Source organism: Carcharhinus amblyrhynchos, chromosome 26 (assembly GCF_965287045.1).
Source record: "Carcharhinus amblyrhynchos chromosome 26, sCarAmb.v2.hapA, whole genome shotgun sequence".
NCBI lineage: Eukaryota > Metazoa > Chordata > Chondrichthyes > Carcharhiniformes > Carcharhinidae > Carcharhinus > Carcharhinus amblyrhynchos.
The window spans coordinates 4,484,505-4,502,712 of NC_137349.1; the positions used below are offsets into that span (position 1 = coordinate 4,484,505).

Below are 18,208 nucleotides of genomic sequence, written 5' to 3' on the forward strand. Positions count from 1 at the left end.
GTGACTGTGTAGAATTTGCACGTTCTTTACATGTCTGCATGGGTTTCCTTCCACACACCAAATGTCTGTGGGGTTAGGCTGATTGGCTATGTTAAATTGCCCCTTAGCATCAGGGGGATTAGCAGGGTGAATATGTGGGGTTAAGATGATATATAGGCTTTGGGTGAGATTGCGATTGGTGCAGGCTCGATAGGCCAAATGGGCTCCTTCTGCACTGCAGGAATTCTGTGGTTCTGTGTTTTCCAATTTTTATCATTATCTATCTGCTGGAATCCATGGAGGCATCTGAAAAGTTTAGAGGGGAAAAACAGTGACAGATGAGATGTTGTCTGACAAAATCCCATACAGCTTAAAAACGTAACTTTCAAAACAAATGAAAACTAGAAGAAATGCTTCAACTTTTTAAAATGAAAGTTTATAGGACATTTTTACGTATGACATCACCACATAAAGAGTCTATTCTTCCATCAAAGCATCACATCATTGCCCACAAGTTCCATAAATATTAGCTGTAATTATACCATCCATCTATTTCCGATACCAAATGCTTAACCTTCTTTCCCTCTTTATTTTCTTCTGCAGTTGGAGAATTCCATAGAGAAGTGCTTCAGCTGTGGGTGGGCAGCCTAATGCAAAATGGACAATGTCAATTGGTTCAGATAACATTTTAGCTAATCACAAACAGAATGGCAACACTTTTGAATAAATTTAACATGAACTGAGATGTTACTGTGCAACACAAAAGTGGCCCTTAAGTTTCAGATAAGACTTTCTCTCCCTTGATTCCTCCTACCTTCAAAGAAACCAGAAACATCTAGTAATGGTTCTCAGTGTGGTCCATGGACCATCAGTCCATAAGCTGGTCCAAAATTCAAGTTACTGGTGGGCAACGCCAAGACCATACGTAAGAACAGGCCAGACCTCTAATACCCACTGCTCCCTATGAGGTCCAACAGGCAGACATGTTCCCGTGTGTATGCAAGAGTTGTCACAGGCGAAATCAACAACAAGGTAGCTTTAGAAACAAGATTTATGTTACAGTTACATTATATAGTTGTAAGATGGGCAATAAATGCTGGCCAGCCAGCAGCACCCATGAATGAATAAAAAAGATCCGATTTTCTACACTTGTGGGGATGGAACCAGCTAAATGTGGAGCCTGAGATGAGACTGAAGTCCTCCAGCTTGAAACCAAGTATTAATTTGTATCTCATTTTATGCAAAGCCATTCTGCTCATTAGTTCTGAGAAGTATGTTTGCTGTGGCAAGAAGTGGGTGGTCCACGGGATCTTCGGACCTGTTTAAGTGATTTGTGGATGAAAAGGTTTTAAGGAATTCACCAGTGGCAGGTTACTCCATCTAAATAGCACCACAGTTGAGTCAGTCTTTAGCTGGCAAGAAAGTATGTGCTCTCCAGCAGGGTTTACAGGACTAGCAGCGGGAGCCCTGCATGATTTTCTCCACACCACACTACACAACCCCAACTGAGATCAACCAACATGACAGAAATTGCAAATCAAATCTGGAACCTCATGGTCTGCATGGCTCTCAACTACACAATCACCTCGTCAACTGAGCCAACAAAGGTGCTGGCTTTCAGGGAGGTAATCCACTAATTGAAATTAATTCTCCCTCATCAATCCATCCAACAGTCTTCTCTGCTGGTCACATGCTTTCAACTTTATTCCACCATTGAGCCAGGCCCTTGGTTGTAGAAACGAGTAAAGAACTAAGTCTGTGCTCTTCTATGTTATTCATTGCATCTATTCAATAGGCACCAGTTCTGCTTATGACTTAATTTTCTGATTTCCTTACTGGGACAGTGTAAGGACTGAGACACTACCAAATATTTAACTGGACAATTAATGAAAATCAGATCAAGTGGGCATTAGTTACAAGGCCAGCATTTATTGCCCAGCCCTAACTGCCCTCAAGAAGGTGGTGGTGGCAGCGAACCGCCTTCTTCAATACAACTGATTGACTTGCTATGACATTTCAGGAGACAGTTCAGAGTCAACCACATTGCTGTGGGTCTGGAGTCACATATAGGTTAGACTGGATTAAGAAACATACATAGAAAATAGGAGTAGACCATTTGGCCCTTTGAACCTGCTCCATCATTCATTTTGATCATGGCTGATCATCTATATTCAATATCCTGATCCCACCTTCTTCCCCATATCCATTGATCCCTTTAGCCCCAAGAGCTATATCTAATTTCTTCTTGTAGTCACAACTTTTTGGCCTCAACTACTTTCTGTGGTACTGAATTCCACACTTCACCACTCTGGCTGAAGAAATTTCTCTTCATCTCAGTTCTAATAGGTTTACCCCACATCCTCAAACTATGACCCTTAATTCTGGACTCCCCACCATTGAGAACATTCTTTCTGAACCTACCCCATCTGATCCTGTTAGAATTTTTATGAGATCCCTCTCACTCTTCTAAACTCTGATGAATAAAATCCTAACTGACTTTGACGCTTCTCATTTGATAGACCTGCCATCCCAGGAATCAACCTGGTAAACCTTCGCTGTACTTCCTCTATAGCAACAGCATCCTTCCTTTAGTAAGGACACCAGAACTGCAAACAATACTCCTGGTGTGGCTTCACAAACACTCTATAGAATAGCAGCAAAACATTCCTATACTCAATCTTCTCACTATGAAAGCCAACATATGCCTTCTGTACTGCCTGCTGTACCTGTGTGCTTACTTTCAGTGACTGATGCACGAGGACACCAAGATCTCGCTGAGTATTCAACTCTTTCAATTCACACCCAGTTAAATAATAATCTGCCTTCCTCATTTTTGCTACCGAAGTGGATAATCTCACATTTGTCCACATTATACTGCACCTGCCCACTCACTCAGGCTGTGACTGAATGGAATATTTCCTTCTTTAAAGGACATTGGTGAATCAAATGGATTTTTATTACAGTCTGATAGCTTTGTGGCCGCCACCCTTTTTTAAAAATTCCAGATATATTTAATCAATTAAATTTAAATTCCATAGCTGCCTTACAAGATTTGAACACATGTCTAGGCCTTTGAATTATTAGTCCAATAGCATAAACATTTTGCTAAAGTATCCCCTCTATCATTGGTAAATTGGCAACTTTCTCTAGGATAACTGCACTCACCTGGAACATAAATATCTACTGGCACAATTCTGTCACAGCCCCTCACCACGGAATAGGAGTAATGGTAATAACCACCACCATTTGCACAGCTGTAAGAACAATATCACCATTAGAATTTTTGCCCTCAGTGTGGTAATCATACTACTAAATGTGGCACAAAATTCAGTAGTGTGCTCACCTGCCCATGGAGACTACATAGCGAGGTTCAGGCATCTGATCATAAACCTGCAGTGCACAATAATAAAAGTAAAGCAGAGTTCATCTTCACATTGTGTTAATAGCTTGCTCTTTTATAAATTTCTCATGTTGCTGGCCCTTGCTGGAATCCTGGCAGTCTGCAGCAACATGCAAAATGGTCAATCATCAGACTGAATTGAAACTGGGAGTTAGGAAGCTAACTGACCATTGATAGGCTGGGGCTGTTTTATTCTTAAAGGCTTAAAAATGATTTAATATAGATCTTTAAAGTTATGAGTAGGTTCAAATGATAGACATAGAGAAGGTGTCTTTGGGGGCGACACAATGCCAGAGTTAGTATTTTGGAAAAACCTGCATGTGAAATAACAGATCTTCAGACATGCTTTACTTTTTAAACATAAATTCATCTACGATAAAAATAATTGCAGAAACAACTTGTTTTAAAAGGAACAAAAACAGAAAAGGGCTGGGAACACAGCAGGTCAATCAGCTATGTGGCTAAAAAAAAATAGTTTTGGGTTGTACCCATCAGAACAATTCTGGTGAAACACCTTGATCTGTAACATCCATTGTTCTCATCGCAAATGCTACCTGGGTGACCTGCTGCACCTTAGCTTCGTTTTTTTGCAGCCTTTGGAAGATTTAAACATTGAATTGTGTTAAGAGGGGGGTAACTGTAGAAAACACAACCATGAAACCATTGGGTTACCTTTCGAAGGGCTGGAGCCATTTTGTTTGTGAGGGTGCCAGCCACGATCATAACATCCGACTGCCGAGGACTGGCGCGGAAGACTATGCCGAACCTGTCCATGTCATACCTGGGTGCTGCCATGTGCATCATTTCGACGGCACAGCAGGCGAGCCCAAAGGTCATGGGCCACAAAGAGCTCTGAAAGCATTCAAAATGAAAATCCTTGTGAACACATATGCTTCCCACTTCCAATCAATAATTTAACATAGTGCCTCTGTGACATGTACAGCAAACAGAATATGGATAAAGGGAGAAATTATAACTGCAGTATTTGTTGAATATGAATCACAATGGATTATTAAAAGGCGTTCTTACTGTCGCCAAAAATCCACTCCAGTTTATAATATCTAAACGCATTCTCAAACACAATTAGTTAGCATAAGTTGACATTTATTTATTTTTAATTATTTGCTTATCCACAGACATACACAGACCAATGCAGTATGCAGCACTCACCCGCCGGGCCCAATTTATCAGCTCATCTAGTTTTGTGATGACAAACTCTCCTTTATTGCTGGGAAGTGAAGACTTCTTGGCAGCTACTGCACTGCTTGTCTGTTTTGCCAGTGTGGAGCTGTAAACAAATAATTCCAGTCCCATTTAGATTTAAAATGAAAACTCCAGAACAAAAAAATGTCAAATTCACAGTGAAGTTACAGAGATATTCTTGAACAGATTCAGTTAATCTGTTCAAGTCACAAAAAGAAAATGGACAGAATGGTTATGTGGGTGATTGAGGTAGTTTCGCAAGGCCCACGGAAGGAGTGGGCTGAATGGTTTTTCTCCTTCCAGGTTTACGCCTTGGCTCAGTTAGCATCTTAGAGAGAAACAGCAATGCTTCAAACGAGACCCAACTACAAAACTGATTCTTCTTTCAGACACGTCGCATATTTCCATCGCCACTCTATTCATTCAAATTGATAAAATGTGACATTGTTAAATTGAACATTTTTAATAAAAACAAGTATCTTATTGGGATTAAACCCTAACCAGTGCCGCCATTTTCACCTGGGAAAGTGCTGGTAATGGAAGATGGCTATACATTATGTGGAATTATGGGCTGGTACTTGGGGTGAGTTTCCCTCATGGTAGATAAGTCTGAGGAGTGTTTAAGTCTATTTATTAGTGTCACAAGTAGACTGACATTAACACTGCAATGAAGTTACTGTGAAAATCCTCTAGTCGCCACACTCTGGCGCCTGTTCGGGTACATTGAGGGAGAATTTAGCATGGCCAGTGCACCCTAACCAGCACATCTTTTCAGACTGTGGGAGAAAACCAGAGCACCCAGTGGAAACCCACTCAAACACATGGTGAATGTGCAGACTCCACACAGTGACCCACAGTAGGTCTTTTGCACTATGAGGCAGCAGTGCTAACCTTTGTGCTGTCCTATAATTCAGTGTTTTTCTTCCATTATTATCATAGTGGTCCATACCATAAGAAGAACTTGTTGTTCTTCTGCCACATTCCTTGGTCACCTCTTTGCTGAAGTTTTCAAGCTTCCCTTTTCCTCGGCTACATTTTACACTTCCTCTAGGTCACTTCCCTGTTTTCTTTTCAGCTGTGGTCTTCGCAGCCTTGGCTTACTTCAACAATTCAGGAGTATATGTGCATACTTACATATGTGCACTCACTACACACACTCACATTAGGACCAGCCTTTCAGCTGGCTTTTATCCCAGCCTTTGCATGTTCCTGAAAGGCAAAAGCCACAAATCTCTCTAGGATGTTATGCATAAGATATCTCCTGAATAGATGATGCTCATCTTCTGTTATCTCCCATTAACTTCTGTATGCTTTAGAAGTAATCATTGTCTGGAAACAGGAAGGGATTCTGTTCTATTGTCTCACAGCTTATCAAGCTTTCAGTAAAAAATTACAACATGTTGCTGTGCACAGGGACCTGGGTGTCCTTGTGCAGGAATCACAAGGAGTTGGTTTGCAGGTGCAGCAGGTAATTAAGAAAGCAAATGGAATTTTGTCCTTCACTGCTGGAGGGATGGTGTTTTAAAACAGTAAGATTATGTTGCAGCTGTATAAGATGCTGGTGAGGCCACACCTGGAGTACTGTGTACAGTTTTGGTCTCCTTACTGGAGAAAAGATATACTGGCACTAGATGGGGTGCAGACAAGATTCACTAGGTTGATTCCGGAGTTGAGAGGGTTGGCTTATGAACAGAGACTGAGTAGACTGGGGCTATACTCATTGGAATTCAGAAGAATGAGGGGAGATCTTATAGAAACATATAAGATTATGAAGGGAATAGACAAGATAGAAGCAGGAAAGTTTTTTCCACTGGCAGATGAAACTAGAACTAGGAAACATAGCCTCAAAAAAAAGGGGAAGCAGATTTAGGACTGAGTTGAAGAGGAACTTCTTCACATAAAGGGTTGTGAATCTATGGAATTACCTGCCGAGTGAAGCAGTTGAGGCTAGCTCACTGAATGTTTTTAAGGCAAGGGTAGATAAATTTTTGAACAGTAAAGGAATTAAGGATTATGGTGAGCGGGTGGGTAAGTGGAGCTGAGTCCAAAAAAGATCAGCCACGATCTTATTGAATGGCGAAGCAGGCTCGTGGGGCCAGATGGCTTACTCCTGCTCCTAGTTCTTATGTTCTTATAACCACCAGTAACTCAGCCAGTGACTGATTTTGCATCCTCCAGCACCTTTGACTTGTATGTCCATTTTTTAAAAACTCGCAGTCTTAGTTAAAGTTCAATATTTCTGGACATAATTTGGTGGTTTTCCTCCATTATTATCACAGGTGCAAACCAGTGAAACTGTTCAACATAGCTGGTGCATTTAATATGTTATAATATTATAATTGACATCTATGTAATGCCCAATAATAAGTGCAATTTGCCCAATATTGTCCGTGTTGAATATGGATAATGCTAATGATGGCAACTGCTCAACACATTGTGTACTATTTATACCTCCAATGAGTAGCTTAATACCATTTCCACTACAATTTGACCATACTGACATATAGTCTACACCATACAGATGTAACTGCTTTAGAGGCAGTTCAGAAGTTTACTAGCCTAATACCAGGAATGGGTGGGTAGTCTTAAGAGGAAAGGTTCAACAGGTTAGGCTTCAATTCACTGGAGTTTAGAAGAGGAAGAGGAAAAATCAAAATCTTTAAGATTGTGAGGTGTCTTGACAGGTTGGATGTGGAAAGGATGTTTCCTCTTGTGAGAGAATCTAGAACTAGATGTCGCTGATAAAAATAAGGAGATGCTCGTTTAAGACCGAGATGAGGATAAGTTTTTCTCTCTCAAAGGGTCTTGAATCTTTGGAACATTTTTCCTCAAAAGACAGCGGAAGCAGAGTCTTTGACTATCTTTAAGGAACAGCAGGATAGATTCTTGATTAACAAGGGGGTGGTGGAAGGGGTGAAGTTTTCAGGGGTCAGCAGGAATGTGGAATTGAGGTTAAAATCTGATCAGCCATGATCTAATTGAATGGCCAAGCAGGCTCACAGGGCCAAGTGGCCTACTCCTGCTCCTATGGATGTGTATGTATATGGATTAGTCTTAGCAAGAATGTTTGAATTTACCTGTCTGCTCTTTCTGTCACTGTGGTTTGATGGAGACACCGTGATTCATTAGCAAGGAGTGAACTGGGTCTGAAAATAAAAAGATAGCAATTAAACAGTGTTACATAGAAGATAGGAACAGGAGGCCATTTGGCCCTTTGAGCCTGATCTGCCATTCATTACAATTATGGCTGATCATCCAACTCAATACCCTCATCCTGCTTTTTCCCCATAACCTTTGATCCCGTTCGTCCCAAGTGCTATACCCAGCCGTCTCTTGAATATATTCAATGTTTTGGCATCAACTACTTCCTGTGGTAATGAAATCCACAGGCTCAACACTCTTTGGGTGAAGAAATGTCTCCTCACCTCTGTTCTAAATAGTCTACCTAAATCCTCAGACTGTGACCCCTGGTTCTGGACTCCCCCACCATCGGGAATATCCTCCCTGCATCTACTCTGTTTAGTCCTGTTAGAATTTTATAAGTCTCTATGAGATTCCCCCCTCCTTTGTCTGAACTCCAGCATCTCTCCTCATAAGTCCCACCATCCCCGGAATTAGCCTGGTAAACCTTCGCTGCACTCCTTCGAGAGCAAGAATATCCTTCCTTAATTTATTGATATTTTCTAAATCACAAAAGTTCAAAACATTCATCCCATGGAAGCCACTTTTAGGTCTTTCTCAGAAGTACAATATGCCATTACCCAAAGTTGTTATTTGCAATGCTCCAAAAACAAAGGAGGCAGATAAGTTACACAGCATAAAGATCCAATCCATGGCATTCTGGAATCCTTACGCAAGGATATTTTGGCCTTGGAGGGAGTGCAGAGGAGGTTTACTAGGCTGATACCGGAGTTGAGCAATGAGGAGAGGCTGAATAAACTAGGCTTGTACTCGTTAGAGTTTAGAAGAATGAGGGGAGATCTCATTGAGACATATGATGAATGGGATGGATAGGATAGAGGTGGAGAGACTCTTCCCGCTCAGAAAGGACAGTAGGACTAGAGGGCACAGCCTCAAGATAAAGGGGGGGTGGTTTAGAACGGAGTTGAGGAGGAACTTCTTCACTCAAAGGGTGGTGAATCTCTGGAATTCTCTGCCCGTTGAAGTGGTGGAGGCTACCTCGCTAAATATTTTTAAGACGCGGGTTGATGGGTTTTTGATAAGCGAGGGGATTAAGGGTTATGGGGAGAGGGCGGGAATGTGGAATCTGAGCCACGACAGATCAGCCACAATCTTATTGAATGGCGGGGCATGCTCGAAGGGCTAGATGGCCTACTCCTGCTCCTATTTCTTATGTTCTTATGAATGCAGCAACAGGAAGGTTCTGAAACAGTGAGCTCAATGGAAAAAATAGAAAATGCTGGAAATAATGAGCTGGTCAGGCAGCATTTGTGGCAAGAGAAACAGAGTTATGCTTCAGGTTAATGAACCTGGAACGCTCACTCTTTTTCTTTCTTTCTGCATAGAAACTGTCTGACCTGCTGAGTTCTTCCATCCTTGTCTGCTTTTATTGTAGATTTCCAACATCCATAAATGCCTCACAGTGCCGGGGACTTGGGTTTGATTCCTGGCTTGAGTGGCTATGCAGAGTCTGCCCGTTCTCCCAGTGTCTGCGTGGTTTCCTTCAGGTGCTCCGGTTTCCTCCCATGGTCCAAAAGAAATGCTGCTTAGGTGGATTGGCCATGCTAAATTCTTTCTCCCTCAGTGTACCCAGAGAGGCTCCAGACTAGGGGATTTTCAATGCAGTGTTAATGTAAGCCTCCTTGGGACACTAATAAATAAAGTTAAACTTAAACTTATTTTGCTTTGGCTTTACTGAGACTGAAAGGAGGAAGCATGGCCATTTACCTGCTACTTGGGGATCTTTGCACAAACTGGCTGCCCTGTTTACCTCCATAACAAGAGACTGCACTTCAAAAGTAATTAGCTGTGAAGAACATCCAGAAGATGTGATAGTTTCTGTGTGAATGCAGGTTGATACTTTTTTTTTTAAAAGAACCAGATTCCAAAAGGTTAAACTTCATCCATAATTTCAACAAATATGGCATTTTTATTCATTAATAAAAATTCACTGGGAGATCGTATTTTCTGTTTTCAAACAAGTCATGCGACAGTGATGGGTGCAAGTGGTAATAACAGTACAAACACAAGTGTTCAAACACAGCAGAAAGATGCTATGAGGATTCCTGCACTAGGTGAAATCTCTAACTAGATATAAGGTAGAAAGGGTTGCTGAAATAGTATGAGGTCTGAACCAATAAGTAAAGTTTTTTTAAAGTTTATTTATTAGTCATAAGTAAGGCTTACATTAACACTGCCAAGTTACTGTGAAATTCCCCTAGCCACCACACTCCGATGCCTGTTTTGGAGTGTGCGAGGAAACCAGAGTTCCTGGGGGAAACCCATGCAGACATGGGGAGAATGTGCCAACTCCACACAGAGGCAGTGACCCAAGCCAGGAATCAAACCCAGGTCCCGGCACTGTGAGGCAGCAGTGTTAACCACTGTGCTGCCCAAAAACAACCTTATTAATTTTTTTCCAATGCCCTGGGAGTAAAATTTGAGATTTGTTTTCAAATCCAAAGGGGCAGCAGAGTCAAGCAAGTGTCAACTCATTTTTTTTTTAATAATTCCTTCCTGGGACATGGGTATCACTGGCTGGCCAACATTTGTTGCCCGTCCCTAATTGCCCTTCAACTGAGTGGCTTGCTAGGCCATTTTAGAGGGCAGTTGAGAGCCAACCACATTGCTGTGGCTCTGGTGTCACATGTAGACCTATAAGATAATGAGTGGCATTGATAAGGTAGATCATCAACATCTTTTCCAAAAGGTAGGGGAGTCTAAAACTAGAGTGCATAGGTTTAAGGTGAGAGAGGAGAGATACAAAAGGGTCCAGAAGAACAACTGTTTGAGTCAAAGGGTGGTGAATCTCTGGAATTCTCTGCCCGTTGAAGTGGTGGAGGCTGCCTCGCTAAATATTTTTAAGAAGCGGGTTGATGGGTTCTTGATAAGAGAGGGGATTAAGGGTTATGGGGAGAGGGCGGGAAAGTGGAACTGAGCCACAACAGATCAGCCATGATCTTATTGAATGGCGGGGCAGGCTCGAAGGGCTAGATGGCCTACTCCTGCTCCTATTTCTTATGTTCTTATGTGTCTGGAATGAGCTGTCAGAGGGAGTAGTAGAGGCAGGTACAATTTTGTCTTTTAAAAAGCATTTAGATAGTTATATGGGTAAAATTGATATATAGGGATATGGGCCAAATGTGGGCAATTGGGACTAATTTTATGGTAAAAACTGGGCAGCATGGACAAGTTGAGCTGAAGGGCCTGTTTCCATGCCGTAAACCTCTATGACTGGCTAGGAACAGCTGATTTCCTTCCCTAAAGGACATTAGTGAACCAGATGGATTTTTTTGGAATTACTCTGGGTGCATCTTTTAATCTTCCAGTTGTTAGATAACTATCAAACATTCCCAGGGATTCCAAATATGTACCTCATCCCCTACAGTATGCTTCCAATGCTACACTTGACACTATTAATATTGAAACAGTGACAGCAGGAGGGCAAGGAGTAACTTTAGAAGAGCTTCCAGTGCTTGTTAAATACTTAAACCTTTTAAAAGTTGGACACAAAGATAACAAGCAGATAATCATTTATGAATTTAGAATCCAAACATTTCATTCACCAGCTTCTTTTTAGAATATTAATATTTGCATTCAAAATATGCTTATTTTTGGAAATAAAAGCAGAAAATGCTAGAAATACTCAACAGGTCTGGCAGTAAATTTGGAAAGAGAAACAGTCAACATTTCTGGCTCTGATTTACTGATTATCTTAGTTCAAAATTTCACAGCTTTCAAGCACAATTTTGATATCATGTAAATACTAAAACAGTTTTAAATATCTCAGATAAACATGCATTTTGAGTACCATTCGTCCACATCCATCTTCATTAAATCAGCTGCAATTTTGCCACTCTGACACAGGAAATGTAAAGAGCAAAATGAAAATAGCTGACAGCATGATACTCTTACAAAATATGGAAGGAGCTTGGGCAGTCATTACAAACACCCTGCCTCCCACAAAATCCTTGACAACTGAGAAAGCAAAATCAAAAAAGGATACCAAGATATGGACCTAGGAATGCTAACCTTTTCTTTCTCTTTCAAATGCTGTCACATTTCCAGCATTTTCTGAAAATTCCAAATTTCCACAATTCATCTCTAGATCAAAATATAAATTTAGCTAGTGAGTCTGTTTTTAATTTGAGTCTAAAATTTCCAACTTTGTGCAGCATGCTCCATCCCCTGTGGCTTAAAGTTGAACTAATCCCACAACTTTCCAAGTCTTCTCAGTGCAAGAGACAGCAGATGAGCAGCCTTTTAGTTTAGAGCTACCTTTTTACAAAGTAATGTTAAGCTTACGGATTTACCTGCAGACAACAGGTGCGAATCTGCCAAGGCGCAGAACTGCAAAAAACAAGTTTTAAAAAGTAAATAAATGAGTAATAAGAATCTAAATAAGAAATACAATTCAATCCTGTTATTACATAGCATATTGTTAATATTTATTCATCTTGCACTATATAGTTTAGATAGCTGGTAGGAAACCTAAATGTCCTTATGAACTATGAGAACACAAGTTTGACCAGTTTAACACGAGAGCCAGGACACAAAATCTGGCCGCAATAAATGGACTACTGATATGAACAGTTACAAGTCTGTTAGTTCACCTTTACATAGATTCATAGAATTAAACATAGAAACATTGAAAATAAGTGTAGGAGTCGGCCATTCAGCCATTCAAGCCTGCACCACCATTTAATGTGAGTATGCACTTTCAGTACCCCACTCCTGTTTTCTCACCATACCCCTCGATCCCTTTTAGACACACAGGCCACGTGCATCTTCCTCTTGAACACATCTAACAAACTGGCCCCAAACAGCTTTCTGTGGTAGAGAATTCCACAAGTTCACAACTCTGAGTGAAAAGGTTCTTCCTCAATTCAGTCCTGAATGACTTACTCCTTATTCTTAAACTACGACAAGACAGAAGGTAGTAACTTGGCTCTTCAAGCCAGTGCTAGCTTTCTGCAGGAGGAGTTTAGTTAGTGCCACTGTCTCGCGTTTCCCTGTACCCCTGCAAATTTCTTCCTTTCAGGTACTTAATGTTTTCCCTTTGAAAGCCACTATTGAATCTATCTCCCGCACATCTTCAGACAATTTATTCTCTCTCAAAATGTGAGTGTTGCTGGTTCGGTCAGTAATTATTGTCCACCCCCAACAGACCTTGTGAAGGTGATGAGCTGCTTTCTTGAACAACAGAAGTCTGTATGGTGTAGGTACACCCACAGTGCTTATTGGGAGCAAATTCCAGGAGTTTGATCCTGTGACAGTGAAGGAATGTACTCCAGATCTTAACCACTTGTTTCATAAAAAGGCGACCCACATCCGGCCTTTGGTTCTTCTGCCATTCACTTTTAATCTGTCTTCTCAGATTTCCTCAGGCCTTCCACTAACGGGAACAGTTTTTCTCTGTTGGTAACACTGGATTTGAACACTTCTGTCAAATCTCCTTACAACCATTCCTATCCTAAAGAGAACAATCAAGCTTCTCCAACCTATTCATTTAAATAGAGTTCTTCATCCCTGGAACCATTCTCATAAATGCTTTCTGCACCCACTCTAAAACATCACTTCCTCCTTAAGGTGCCCAGAATTGGACATAAAAGTTTTTTTTAAAATTTAAAGTTAATTTATTAGTGTCACAAGTACGTTTATGTTAACACTGCAATGAAGTTACTATGCAATGCAAGCTAAATGTTATTCCTTTGTTTAAGACGGGTAGCAAGAATAATGCAGGTAATTACAGGCCGGTGAGCCTGACGTCAGTGGTAGGGAAATTTTTGGAGAGGATTCTTCAAGACAGGATTTACTCCCACTTGGAAATAAGTGGACATATTAATGAGAGGCATCATGGTTTTGTGAAGTGGAGGTCGTGTTTCACGAACTTGATCGAGTTTTTTAAGGAAGTGGTGAAGATGATTGGTGACGGTAAGGCAGTGGATATTGACTTCAGTAAGGCCTTTGACAAAGTCCCTCATGGCAGACTGATGCAGAAGGTGAAGTCGCTTGGGATCAAAGATGAACTGGCAAGGTGGATACAGAACTGGCTCATCATAGAAGACAGAGGGTAGCAGTAGGAGGGTGTGTTTCTGAATGGATGGCTGTGACAAGTGGCGTTCCTCAGGGATCAGTGCTGCAACCTTTGCTGTTTGTTATATGTGATTTGGAGGAAAATGTAACTTGTTTGATTAGTAAGTTTGCGAATGTCACAAAGGTTGGTGGAATTGTGGATAATGATGAGGACCATCAGAGGATACAGCAGGATATAGATCAGTTGGACAGTGGGGCGGAGAGATGGCAGATCGCGTTTAATCCGCACAAATGTGAGGTAATGCATTTTGGATAGGAAGTATACAGTAAATGGCAGAACGCTTAAGAGTATTGATAGGCAGAGGGATTGGGGGTACAGATACACAGGTTATTGAAAGTGCAACGCAGGTGGAGAAGGCAGTCAAGAAGGCATACGGCATGCTTGGCTTCATTGGCCGGGGCACTGAATTTAAAAATTGGCAAGTCATGTTGCAGCTTTATAGAACCTTAGTAAGGCCGCACTTGGAATATAGTGTTCAATTCTAGTCGCCATTTCCTCCAGGTGCTCTGGTTTCCTCCCACAGTCCGAAAGACATGCTGGTTAGGTGCATTGACCATGCTAATTTCTCTCTCAGTGTATCCAAACAGGTGCTGGAATGTGGCGACTGGGGGATTTTCACAAAGAACAAAGAAAATTACAGCACAAGAAAAGGTCCTTTGGTCTTCAAAATCTCCAAATGACCATGCTGCCCCATTGAACTAAAACCCCCTACCCTTCCAGGGACCGTATCCTTCCATTCCCATCCTATTTATATATTTATCAAGACGCCCCTTAAAAGTCACAATCGTAATTGCTTCCACTATGGCAGCGAGTTCCGGGCACCCACCACCCTCTGTGTAAAACACTTGCCTCGTACATCTCCTTCAATCTTTGCCCCTTGCGCCTTAAACCTATGCCCCCTAGTAACTGACTCTTCATCCTGGGGAAAAGCTTCTGACTATCCACTCTGTCCATACCCCTCATAATCTTGTAGACTTCTATCAGGTTGTCCCTCAACCTCCGTTGTTGCAGTGAGAACAAACCAAGTTTCTCCAACCTCTCCTCATAACTAATACCCTCCGTACTAGGCAACATCCTGGTAAATCTTTTCTGTATCTGCTCCAAAGCCTCCACTAATACACCAACCTTTGTGTCATCCACAAACTTACTAATCAAAGGAAGTCATGACTGTATGAAATGTCATAGAATCATAAGATCCCTACAGTGTAGGAGGCCATTTGGCCCATTGAGTCTGTACCAACCACAATGCCATGTAGGCCCTATTCCTGCATCCCCAAGCATTTACCCTGCTAATACCCCTGACACTAGGGTCAATTTAGTATGGCCAATCAACCTAACCTGCACTTCTTTGAACTGAGAGGGGAAACCGGAGAATCCGGAGGAAACCCACACAAACACAGGGAGAACATGCAAACTCCATACAGTTACCCAAGGCCAGAATTGAACCTGGGATCCTGGTGCTGTGTGGCAGCAGTGCTAACCACTATGCCACCGTGCCATTCATGGAGTACAATGTTCTCAGAGGAATATAAAAGGTTACAGAGATTCATGGTGGGGACTATGAAGGGATTTGAATGCAAACATTAGAATGTTAAAATTGCAATGTTTGTGTGGATTTGACGAGCACAACAATAACGGATGAAAGAGGTTATGTACAAAAGAGGATATTGTCAATTGAGTCCTGAAGGAGTTTAAGTTTGGTGGGTGCAAGATGGGAAGTCAGTCAGGACAGTCTTCTGTGTAGTCACAGAGTATCATAGAATCCTTACAGTGCAGAAGGAAGCTGTTCAGCCCATTGAGCATGCACCAACAACAATCTCATCCAGGCGCTTTTGCTGTACCCCATATATTTACCCTGTTAATCTCCCGACCAGAAGTGGCAATTTAGCATGGCCAATCAACCTGACCTGCACACCCTTGGGAAGAAACCGGAGCACCCGGAGGAAACCCACATAGACACAGGGAGAACGTGCAAACTCCACACAGACAGTGACCCATTGCCAGAATTGAACCTATGTCCCTGGTAGTGCAAGGCAGCAGTGCTAACCAGTGTGCTGCCACAAAGTTTGGATGTAACAAAAACAGAAATGAAATGGATCTATCCAGCCCCACCAAGGCATGATCAACACCATAGAAAGAATGGGTCACATACGTGAATCTTTTCTGCACTCTGTCCAATTCCTTCACTTGATTCGTAAAGCGTGGTGCCCAGTAGTGGATGCAATAATTTGATGTATTGTCACATGTATTAGCATACAGTGAGAAGTATTGCCTCTTGCGTGCTACACAGACAGAGCATAGCGTTCATAGAGAAGGAAATGAGAGAGTGCAGAATGTAGTGTTACAGTCATGGCTAGGGTGTAAAGAAAGATCAACTTAATGCAAGTAATACACAATGCAATGTTCAAACTGAGGCTGAACTACTGACTTTTACAAATTCAACTTAGCTTCACTGCTGTTGTAATCTAAGCCCCTATTCATAAAACCACTTTCTCAATCTGTTTTACCAATTTCAATGGCTTATGCGGACACACCCAGGTTCTTGTGTTTATACCCCCTTTAGAGGTGCACCCCCTACTTTATACTGTCTCTCCGCGTTCTATCAAAATGAGTCACTTCACATTTCTTAGCATTGAATTTCATTTCACCTGCCAACTCATTCCACCATCTTGTCTTTGTCCTTTTTAAGTGCTATGCTGCCCCCCTCGCAGTTCATAAGGCTTCTGAGTTCTGTACCATTCTCAGACTTTGTGCCCTGTGCACCAATGTTTAGCTCATTAATATATATCAGGAAAAGCAAAGGTTCCAACATCTACCCCTGGGGAACTCCTTTCCAAACCTTGCTTCAGTTAGAAAACACCCATTAACCAAAACTGTTTCCTCTCACCCAGCCAATTCTCTCATTCCACAAGCTACAATGATGCTCGTAAGTCTGCTGTGTGACCGTGTATCAAATGCCTTTTGGAAGTCCACGTACACCACCATCAACAGCACTGCCCTCATCAACCCTCTCTGTTACTTCTTCAAAACAAAAACTTCAACATATCAGTAAAACACAATTTCCCTTGAACAAATCCATGCTGGCTTTACTTAAGTAACTCGCATTTGTCCTAAATTGTTTCTAGTTTAACTTGGTCCCAGATTATTATTTCCACTTTATTTCGGTCCTGAATTATTGGTTTCAGACTAACTTTGATCTGAATTATCGTTTCTAGACAGGCAAAAGGTTGCCCCAATTTTGTTGTACATCTCACTCAGAAAGTAAATCTATATTAATAAAGAATATGTATATATTGCACACACATGTACAAACGATGTAAACTGTTTAATACAGAAACAGACAATGCTGGAAAATCTCAGCAGGTTTGACAGCATCTGTGGAAAGAGAATAGAGCCAACATTTCGAGTCAGTTAGATTTACTGTCTTTCCACAGATGCTGTCAGACCTGCTGTGATTTTCCAGCATTTTCTCCTTTGGTTTCAGATTCCAGCTCCTGCACTGTTTGCCCTTTCTCTGGGCTGTTTAATAGTAAAACGTCTGACAACACCAGGTTTTAGTCCAACCGATTTATTTGATAATAGACTCACAAGCTTTCAGGTGAAATGTTCACCTGACGAAGGGACTAACCCCGAAAGCTTGTGAGTCTATTATCAAATAAATCGGTTGGACTAAAACCTGGTGTTGTCAGACTTTTTACTGTGTTTACGCCAGTCCAACGCCGGCATACCCACATCCTGTTTAATAGTTGCAGCAGTTGATAGCCCGGCACTCTCAAGGAGGAAAGGTCAGGGGAGACCGGCAAGGTCTTTTCTGGAGAGCAGGAATTCGGCCCCTCCATTTCCATCAAGCCCTTGAACTACAATCATCGGCTTCCCTCTCTCCTGCACCCGCGGTCGCTCGGAGCAAGACAAGCCGCCGCTAAAGCGACCTCCCATCAACGCACTCACCCCCCAACGTCGCCATCTTAGCCGGAAACTGGTGCAGCGCCGAAATGTGTCCTCCCCTCCCGGGGAGCTGATCAAAGGTTCCGGGGAAGGGCGAATTAAAAACAAAACTGCGCCCTTCACAAAAAGCAATGGTCAAATAAGCCCATTTCAGTCCTGTAGTCTTTGTCACCCGCGGCAAAGTGAAAAATAAAAATAAAATGCTCAGAAAGTCTCGCAGGAAAGAAAAGATGTGTTCGTCCCTGGGTGGGCTCGAACCACCAACCTTTCGGTTAACAGCCGAACGCGCTAACCGATTGCGCCACAGAGACCAACTGGTGAAGAAGCGATGGGAAATGCCTAGAAAACCGATCGGTCGCAGCGCAATGGCGGCTGCAGCCGCGGGGTTAAAGGGGCAAAATGTT

The 18,208-nt window shown here is 42.0% G+C and overlaps 1 protein-coding gene and 1 non-coding gene across 2 annotated transcripts; both read right to left on the reverse strand.

Moving 5' to 3' along the window:
* Nucleotides 1-393: 393 nt before the first annotated feature.
* ndufs7 (NADH:ubiquinone oxidoreductase core subunit S7) lies at nt 394-18,195 on the reverse strand. Its single transcript, XM_080212634.1, has 8 exons — nt 17,808-18,195; nt 12,076-12,112; nt 7,660-7,728; nt 4,550-4,667; nt 4,052-4,231; nt 3,323-3,369; nt 3,145-3,233; nt 394-626 (listed from the first exon to the last, which is right to left on the reverse strand). The coding sequence occupies exons 1-8, from the start codon at nt 17,821-17,823 to the stop codon at nt 529-531; spliced, it is 654 nt and encodes a 217-aa protein (XP_080068760.1). The 5' UTR covers nt 17,824-18,195; the 3' UTR covers nt 394-528.
* On the reverse strand, nt 18,042-18,115 carry trnan-guu (transfer RNA asparagine (anticodon GUU)). The gene has a single exon. It is a non-coding gene; the product is annotated as a tRNA-Asn (tRNA).
* Nucleotides 18,196-18,208: the final 13 nt, after the last annotated feature.

What these genes read in the sequence shown, in the direction of transcription:
- ndufs7 (XM_080212634.1), bottom strand. An exon ending in TGATAAATTGGGCCCGGCGG is followed by an intron (nt 4,232 to 4,549) that starts GTGAGTGCTGCA and finishes GAATGCTTTCAG; the next exon opens with AGCTCTTTGTGGCCCATGAC. An exon ending in TGGCTCCAGCCCTTCGAAAG is followed by an intron (nt 3,370 to 4,051) that starts GTAACCCAATGG and finishes TGTGCACTGCAG; the next exon opens with GTTTATGATCAGATGCCTGA.